Source organism: Tetrahymena thermophila, assembly GCF_000189635.1.
Source record: "Tetrahymena thermophila SB210 genomic scaffold scf_8254570, whole genome shotgun sequence".
In the NCBI taxonomy this organism is placed as follows: domain Eukaryota; phylum Ciliophora; class Oligohymenophorea; order Hymenostomatida; family Tetrahymenidae; genus Tetrahymena; species Tetrahymena thermophila.
Window position 1 is genome coordinate 169,047 of NW_002476341.1, and position 9,848 is coordinate 178,894.

The 9,848-nt window shown below is 23.1% G+C and overlaps 2 protein-coding genes across 2 annotated transcripts in view; both read left to right on the forward strand. All coding sequences in view use genetic code 6, as the record gives it.

Annotated features, from left to right (window-relative positions):
• Window positions 1-732: 732 nt before the first annotated feature.
• Window positions 733-8,823, forward strand: TTHERM_000937731 (REJ domain protein; the record flags this gene model as incomplete). The annotated part of the gene is made up of 7 exons (XM_012798686.1): window positions 733-1,230; window positions 1,494-2,463; window positions 2,519-3,017; window positions 3,422-3,629; window positions 3,683-6,452; window positions 6,583-6,644; window positions 7,306-8,823. 7 exons carry the CDS (start codon window positions 733-735, stop codon window positions 8,821-8,823), a joined length of 6,525 nt encoding a protein of 2,174 aa, XP_012654140.1.
• Window positions 8,824-9,512: 689 nt separating this feature from the next.
• TTHERM_000937732 (hypothetical protein) overlaps window positions 9,513-9,848 on the forward strand; it is a gene marked incomplete at both ends in the record, with an annotated part of 605 nt that continues 269 nt past the window's right edge. Inside the window, 2 exons of the mRNA XM_012798687.1 lie at window positions 9,513-9,587; window positions 9,845-9,848. The exon at window positions 9,845-9,848 is cut by the window's right edge and continues 269 nt beyond it. Coding sequence (XP_012654141.1) covers window positions 9,513-9,587; window positions 9,845-9,848 — 79 coding nt within the window. The remainder of the gene's footprint in view (window positions 9,588-9,844) is intronic.

Here is a 9,848-nt window from a genome sequence, read left to right on the forward strand (position 1 = left end):
AAATTCTAGCATTTCAGGATTCGCTAGAATTCAATTCATGGAAATGAAAGCAATAGAAAATAGCAAAATTAAATAGTTTTCAGCTATTTCAAATCAATAAACAAAATAAATCAAAAGGAAATTAATTATTATTTTGAGAGATAAATTTTATACTTTAATAGTGAATCTTTTTTTAAAGATTACAATGAAACTCTTACTGAAATTCTCTTTATCCTATTTAAGAGTAAATTAAAAGAATCAAATTATAAAGAAAATTGATATTTCCTTTATATGAATTAAGGTTAGTTATATCCATATTACTTTATTTGATAAATAGAGATATAAAGAGCTATTTAAAATCAATAAACAAAACTAATCAAAAAGAAATTAATTGAAATTTAGCATTTTTACAAAACAATTATTTGAAAAATACTTCATTTTGTTTTAAAAAGCTAAAAGATTAAATTAGTAAAAACCAGTATTTAATTTTCATCAAATTTATTAACATTTTTTTACCAAAAATGCTAATATTTTGTAAGGATTATCTTTATTTTTTTTTAACACATTCAATTAAATATTTTATACAAATATTCATAGGCATTTTGCTCGCTTTAAGAATAGTCTAAGCATAAGATTGCTCATTCCTTCTCTCAAAGACTTAACCAACTACTGTGCCTTTGGGTAAATTTGAATTTCTAAAAACTATAAAAATAAGCATTAAAACTTAAATAAAACTAAGCTTACGAGTGCATAATGAGCTCATCTACAAATTTCGATTCTAATTACGTTTAAAATAAAAAAACATATAATTTAAGGTCATTTGACTAAGATAAAAATTTCGACATTGTATATTCTTATGTAAGATATCCTACATGTGCGGATCTTATTTAATCGCCGTATCTATAATTTAAAGGCTTAAACTTAGAGATTGATGGAGATAGCAAGGATTAGTATATATAAAATATATATATAAGCTATGATTTATATTGCGGCTAAAAACCTAATTAGTTTTAAATTTTTTCAGCTTGGAAACAAAATTAACAATACACTTATGTTTATAAATCTTAAGACTTGTCCTCCATGGAAAAGGATTCTTGTGAGTCATTCAAAATAAGTTTATTTGAAAATATGGATTTAACTATCTTACCTCAGAAATTTAGTTCAGCTTCGATTAATTTTAATGCCTATGATTCAAATAATAAGATGCTTTATACTTAACTATCAAATTTGTAGGTTCTCTTTTATTATGAAGTAAATTTATTGGTTTGCTTCATTTTATTACTATTTTATACTCCTACTTATTTTTTTAAGATAAATGTTAACAAAGTTCCACCTTATAATTTTATTCAGAACTTTATAAGTTAGTTTTTGTATTTTTCAAAATAAAATTAAGTTATTTTTGTTGTAATTTTAAACAATTTAGTTTTATTTTTTATCCATTTTAATAGCTACAAAGTTATTTTATTTGAAATGTGAATATATGATTAAGTCTTTGGTTTTATATTATTTAATAGTGTCCAATTGGCTGCAAGGGTTCTTGTCCTTAAAGGAATTGCCAAGATTGCTAAAGCGGCTACAATCTTAAAAATGGAAAATGTGTATTATAATGCCCTTAAAGCTAATACGCTTAATAAGATTAATCTTCAAAGTAATCTTGCTTGCCCTGCATTTCTAATTGCAATGAATGTGCTGATGGGAATACTTGTATAACTTGTGCTAATGGTTTTACCTACGCTTTCGTTAACGGCTAAAATATGTGTCATCCATCTTGTAGCTAATCTAACCAGTATATTGATACAACAGGTTAATGCTAAAATTGTATGTAATATTGCAGCAAATGCTCCTAAGCAAATAAATGTGACACTTGTTTATCAGGATTCACTTTGAGTGATTCATTCATTTGCTAATGTTAAGGTTTTTTCAACAGCAATAATCAATGTATTCCTTGTGCTCCTTCTTGCAAAACTTGTAGTGATAGCTCAATTACAAGTTGCAAATCATGTATAAATAATTACTATGCCGTTATAGATTATCAAAATTAGTCATTATTTTAATGTCTTTAAATATGCCCAAATAATTATTAGCTAATCAATAATACTTGTAAAAAATGTATTTAGACTATTTACAACAGCTGTTTTAATTGCCCTAGTACATGTAGATCTTGTTCTCCATCTTAGATTAACAAGTGTTAAGATTGTTATCCTGGGATGCATCTTAATAGTAATAGTTTATGCGAACCTTAGCCTTAACCTGGACTATAAATAGATAGTAGAAATCTCAACTTTTATTACTGTAGCTATAATAATGTAGCAGTTGTTTAGGCTAGTTTTTCAAACTCAAGCCCAAGATTAACTCTAGAATTTGGAATTAATTTAGTTTCAATAGCTGGATTTAATTGTAATTAAATATTTGACTCTGTTACGCTGAATCTCCTAGGCTCTAGTACATGCTCTATCAATTATTCATAAATAATTGTGACATTAAGTATATTTAATTAAATAATTCATTAAATATTAATGTATCAAATTTTTAAAAATAGGTTAGGATGCTAATTTAATGGTTAACTAAATTATAAGCATAACTACCACTGCTTAGGTACTTTAATTCTAAGGATTTAGTTCAAAAATTGATACGATTTATTTGATTTCTTATGTTTAAGAACCAGTTACTCCTTAAGTGAATGTTCTATATAATTAAATAGTAAATTCTTGTGATGACATCTAATTCTAAATTTAAAAACCACAAAATGATGCAGGAAGAGGTTTCTTAAGTTTATAATGGATATTATCTAATTCATAAGCTTTTAATTAAGAAACTTTGTAGAATTTAAATGGTATTATAAATAGCGCAAATACACTTCAAAGTTTAACTATACTAATCCCAAAATATACTCTTCCCATAAATACAAGTATAACAATTTAGCTGACCTACACTCTGAAAGTCTATTAAAGCAACAATTTGTCATTTACTACCAATAATTAATTAAAAAAGCAAATTATTATAAGTCAAGTTTAAAATAAATATCCTCCAATATTTAGGTAAATTAAAGCTAATTTTAATTATTTTAACAATAAAATTATTATTTAATGATTTAAAATAAAAATTTGAATAAAATTAATAAACTAATTTAATTCTAATTTATTTTATTTCACTTATTTCAAATTTCTCATTTTTTAAAAATAATTTTTTAGCGAATAAATATTTATGATTTTTTTTAAAAATATTGAATATAATTTTGTTCTTTATTAAATTTTTTTAAAATAATTTTTTTTTTTTATTACATTCTACCCCACCCAACTTAACTTAAATTTTAATTTCTTTTAAAGAAATATTTAAAAATATTTTTAAAAGAAAAATAAATAAATAATAAGTAGAAAAATAATATCCAGTTAATTTTTTGTTAAATTAATTTTTTATCTTATTTATTTTATTAAATTAATAGGTATATGGACTTGTAAATCACATATTTTTTTACTATTTAATAATGTGACAAGTAAGGGATTCACTATTTATAAGATTTGTTTGATATCTAAATCACTTCATTAGCTCTGCCTTCTATTAGCAAAAGTTTAACTTAATTCGATGATCAATAAATATAATTATATATACAGCCTAATCTTATACCTGTTAGTACAAATTTAGATATCAAGGTAGAATTTAGTTTTATTATATCATTAATTATTAAATATTTAATATTTTTTAGATTACTGTGTAAACTAGTAGCGATACATCTATTAGCAATACAAATACTTTATCTATTCCTTATACCCTATCAAAACTTTAGATTCTAATCTAAAATGGAGCTAATATGCTTGTTGATTATAAAATCAATCTTACTTTGATTGGATTTGCAAGAGATTACGAAATTTAAGATCCTAACTCTCCACAGGAAATACAACTAAGTTGGCAATGCAAATCGTTGTAAGTATAAAATGGGGATAACTAATGCTACACTTATTAAAACAAAGTTTATGTACCATAAAATACTTAGAATATTACAATAGATGGTGGTACTTTCAACCCTTATTAAACCCTCAGTTTCACTCTTTAAGGATCAAAAGGCTCTAGAACTTCATAGTATAGCTCTTTACTTGTTTTCACCGAGATAGATCTTCCTCCTCTCTTAGTTATATTTGATGACCCAAAATAAATATAACAAATTAATATAAACGAAGATATTTCTGCAACTCTTATATATGGCTCAAATGTACCTTCGGACATTCTCACTTATGCTGGAGCAGTTCTATACAATAACTATGTTGTAGGAGTAATTAAATTTGATTACTATAAAGTTAAATTTAGAATTTGGGATTATTTTTCGAACATAAAAGCAGATAATCTAATTGTTCAAGTTAGATTTACTGTATACAATCCTGAGAATATAATGCCTAGCTTAAGTGTTACAAACTTTAATATAAACTTGCCTCCTTAAAAATGCGTTCTTTCTGTTACTCCTTCAAGTGGCCAGGCTTTAATGACCTAATTCACTATTCAATTTAATGGTTGCACAGCCATTAATAATCCTTTAACTTACTAGTTCTTCTATTATAACCAGACCTCTGATTTAAAATAAGAAATCTAAATCCCTTAAAATATCCTAAGAAGATAATTAAAAGATCAGAATTTAGAATCCAAAATTACTACCAATCTCCCTTCAGGTAATATAGTAATTATGGGTCAAGCTATGGATTCTTACTTAGCTGTCTTTAATACTACCATATAAGTGAATGTTTCTCCTTTCTAGGAAAGTGAGTAGAAATTATTGAGTTTATTAGATTCAGCGATTTAATAGAAAAGTACAAAAGTAAATTAAATAATTATCAATTTATGCGTTTTTGGTGAAGAAATAGCAAAGGACACTCCTCTTTTCAATCTAGACTCAGTTAACATTAAAAAATCCCTATTAGTTTAGGCAATTATAAACTAATCAAATATGCTTTCGAGTAATTCTTTTCTGTCTACATACGCAAATAAAATTATAGCAGCTCTTCAAGGTTCCATAACTACTAAATATTAAACATAAAGTTAGAGCGTCCTTAATTAAATTAGCACAATTTTGCAAAACTCAGAGCAAAAAATTGCAAATTAAGACAAAAATAATAAGTTATTTAATAATAATGACATTATTCTTTAGAATTTGGTAGATTGTTTTAAAATATTGAGCTCAACTACCCAAAGCATATCATAAATGCTCTAGTAGCTTAGTAATAATAACGGTAAAAGACTTTTAAAAAGTGAAGATGATTATTTAAAATCTATAGACGCTTTAAGAGCACTTTCTTCTCCTTCATCTCAAACTTTATTGCAACAACAAATGGATTTATCAGACTAAATAGGAAATCTACTAAACAAGATTACCCTTCCCAACTAAGGAGAGCTTCAATTACAAGAATTACAAGGAAATTTAATCTCAATAAACACAGATTAAATAACATCTAAGAATCTTTAAAAATACATGTTCATTTAAAACTAGCCATAATAATAGGATTCAAATATATTTAATGTTATCATGACAAGCTATTCTTCGAATCCTTTTATTCAAACTGATGGCTTTTAGTAATATATAACTTAACTTTAAAACACAACTCCTGACATATAAGTTTCTATAAATCCTGTCGTAAAACCGTATATCTAAAATTTAAATAATGCCTCTAGTTAAGAGCTTAATAATTCATTTACTCTTTAATTTTAGAATATAAAACCATCAAAATATAATTTAACTTGCTTGTAGTAATAATCTTAATCAAACTGGACTCAATAAGACTGTAAACTGATTGAATCTAGTAAAACTGGCTCCTTTACTTGTCTTTGTAAAAATCAAAAACCCACAACTATCGCAGAAGATTTATAAGATCTTCTTGATAATAAAAATTTAAAAACGGCATTTGGTTCATAGGGAATATAAAATATTTCTAATTTTACAACATTCTATGAGTATGCTGTATTTTGGATTCTTTCTTCAGTTACATTAATATAAATAGGACTCTGCATTTATGGTAATACACTAGATTCTAAGAATAAAATTGCATTTGTAGGATCTATGACAAAAATAAATCCAATATCTTTAACAAATTTTGATAATTTTGAATAAAAAATTACAGATGATTAATATCAAATACAACTACATTAATAAAAATAAGAATCTGATAAATTGTAATAAAAGGAATCGACTGTTTTTATAAGTTACTTGCCATAAAAATAATAATCTTAAAGAGGAACGTAATCAAATATAAACCTAAAAAGACCTGATTATGATTAATAAGGAAGTAAATTATTTGTTTAATAATAAGAAAACGAAATAAAATATTAAAAAGTTTAGAATATTTAATCATTATCTGATAACCAAAGCATTTAAAGTATATATCTGAATTCAAAAGATAACAAATAGGAATAAAAATTTGATTAGTAGAACAACATTATTGAATAGGAGAATGTTAAAAAAACAAATGATATTGAGGATAAAAATAAATAAAGTAAAGAATAATAAAAAGATATCGTTAAAATATTAAAAGGATCAAAAAATACTCAAAAATTAATGCAGACCTCATTTTTGAAAAAAATACTAATTTTTCACAATTTTAGCAGTATTTTCTTTGTTTACAGTAATTAAGAATCTCGAATGCTAAGGTTTACAATTTTTTACTTAAGAGTAATACATTCATTAAGTATATCAACGATATTTGATTAGCAGTATAATGAAGAGTAGATTATTATAGTTTCACTTATTAACTCTTCTATTCTGATAGCAAGTGTTACTTTAATTAGATTTTTGTATAAATCTAGAAAAATATTTAAAATGATTGCTCTTTTGCTAATGATAGGTTTGCTTACATTATATTATTACATCATTTTATCAATTGTTAGTGGTCAATCAAATGATTTCTCAAATAAAAGGATATCTTACTTTTTTATAATATTTGGAGTAGATTTTTTCATCTTATCTACATTAGTCTCAATATTTAACATATTTGCCTTTGTTAAAATAGTTTAGGATGCAATCAAAAACTAATTTATATTAAAATTATTAAGTTTATTATAAATATAAGATATTTTAGAAAATTTAGCTTTGTGATTTTCTTAAATTTAATTTTTATTTTTATTTGTCTTTATATTAGCTTTAGATATGAAACATTTAATGTGTTAATTTTTGTAATACATCAATTATTTAATTTCATCAGTATTAAGTAAGATAAAATACATCTAAAATGCATAAATATTTAGTCGTAATATTAATTATCAAGTTTTTTATAAATTATCTAAAATTTTATGATTTTCAAAAATATTAAAAATAATTTTAATTAATGATAATATTAAAATATTGATGAGATTTATGGATTTTATGAATCTAAATAAACGACTCCTGGTATATAAATTTCTATAAATCCTGTGATAAAGCCCTCTATCTAAAATATAAACAATACCCCAAGTTAAGGGCTAAATAATTCTCTTACTCTTTAATTTTCGAATATAAAACCATCAAAATATAATTTAACTTGCTTGTAACAATAATCTTAATCAAAATGGACTCAATAAGACTGTAAATTGGTTTAATCTACCAATAGTGGCTCATATACATGTGTTTGCTAAAATCAAAAACCCACAACTATTACAGAAGATTTATAAGATCTTCTTGATAATAAAAATTTAAAAACTGCATTTGGCTCATAGGGAATAGAAAATATTTCTAATTTTACAACATTCTACGAGTATGCTGTATTTTGGATTCTTAGTTCAGTTACACTAATCCTAATTGGACTCTGCATTTATGGTAACACTATAGATTCTAAGAATAAAATTGAATTTGCAGGATCTATGACAAAAGTCAATCCAACATCTTTAGTAAATTCTGATAATTTTGAATAAAAAATTACAGATGAGTAATATCAAATGAAACTAAATTAATAAAAATAAGAATCGGATAAATTATAATAAAAGAATTCCGTTGTTTTTATAAATTACTTGCAATAAAAATAATAAACTTAAAGAGTAACGCAATCAAATATAAACCTAAAAAGACCTGAAGATGATTATCAAGGAAGTAAATTATTTGTTTAATAATAATAAAGTGATATAAACAACCAAAAAGTTTAGAATTTGTAGTCTTTATCTGATAACCAAAGCATTTAAAGTATAAATCTGAATTCAAAAGATAGTAAATAATAATACAAGTTAGATTAATAAAACAACATTATTGAATAGATGAACAATAAAAAAACAAATAATATTGAAGATTATAGCAAATAAAATAAAGAACAATAAGAAAGTATTGTTGATATATTACAAGGATCAAAAAACACTCAAAAATTAATGAAGACCTCTTTCTTGAAAAAGATATTAATTTTTCACAGCTTTAGTAGTATTTTCTTCGTTTACAGTAATTAAGAATCTAGAGCACTAAGACTTACCATTTTTTACATAAGAATAATCCACTCATTAAGCATATCAACGATATTTGATTAATAGTATAATGAAGAATAGATTTTGCTAGTTTCACTTATTAACTCTGTTATCCTGATAGCAAGTGTTACATTAATTAGATTTTTGAATAAATCTAGAAAAATATTTAAAACGGTTGCTTTTTTGCTAATGATAGGTTTGCTAATACTATACTATTATATCATTTTATCAATTGTTAGTGGCCAATCAGAGAATTTCTCAAATAAAAGGATATCCTCCTTTTTTATAATGTTTGGGGTAGATTTCTTGATCTTATAAACATTAGTCTCAATAATTAACATATTTGCCTTTGTTAAAATAGTTTAAAATGCGATTTAAAATAAATTTATATTAAAATTATTAAGTTTATTATAAATACAAGATATTTTAGAAAATTTAACTTTGTGATTTTCTAAATAAAAGCTTTATTTTTGTTTGTTTTTATGTTAGTTTTATTACTTAGCAAAAAGAATTGAAAATTTTTTTAGATAATTGAATTTGGTTTTGTAGAAGATTAATTAACAAATTCTATTAGATATAATAAATTTAGCTCTTTAAATTTTTAAATTGAAAAATAATATATTTTTATATACCATATATTTTTTAATATATTAAGGAGTTAGTGTTGAAAAATACTTGAAAAAAATATGTATTAATTAATTAAACGATTTGCATTTTTCTAGAATATTTAGAGAACATTTTTTTATATAAAATAAGATAAGCATTTTAAAATTTATAATTCCACATTAATAAAAAATTATAAAAATTCTTGATATGAAATAAGCTTTTTAAAGCCAAATTCAACATTAACAACTTTTAAATTGATTAATTTACTCTAAATATTATTGAATAAAAAAATTAAATTTGTAAAATCTGAATGAATAAATGATAATTTAATAAACAATTATTTTATGATTTTTAAAAATATAAAATGATAAAAATGATAATAAGATAAATTAAAAATTTGAGAAAAAAAAACAAAAATAAACATTATAAACAAAAAAGTTAAAATAAAAAGTAAAACTTGATTTCTCCCTGAGGTTTTATTTAAATCATGACATCTAATTAATCAAGATAAATAAAAAAGGATAAAAAATATGATTGAAACATAATATTTAAGATTAAAATAGAACTGGCATATAAAGTTTGGTATTTATATAATTTAATAAGATGTAAAAAAACACTAAAAGTTTCAAATTGTTTGATCGTTTTTGGAGAAACCAGAGAGTTTGCTTAAGAGCATTTATTTTTTATTTTTTATAAATAATTTATTTACTTACAAAAATATGAATGATATTTATAAATATAAAATCAATAATAAAATCTATTTATATTTATATTTTAGGTTTAAATTTTTTTCAAAATATTATATAATAAAATATATAATATTATTCAAACATTTTATATTTATTCATCCTTTTTTCATCAGTTCT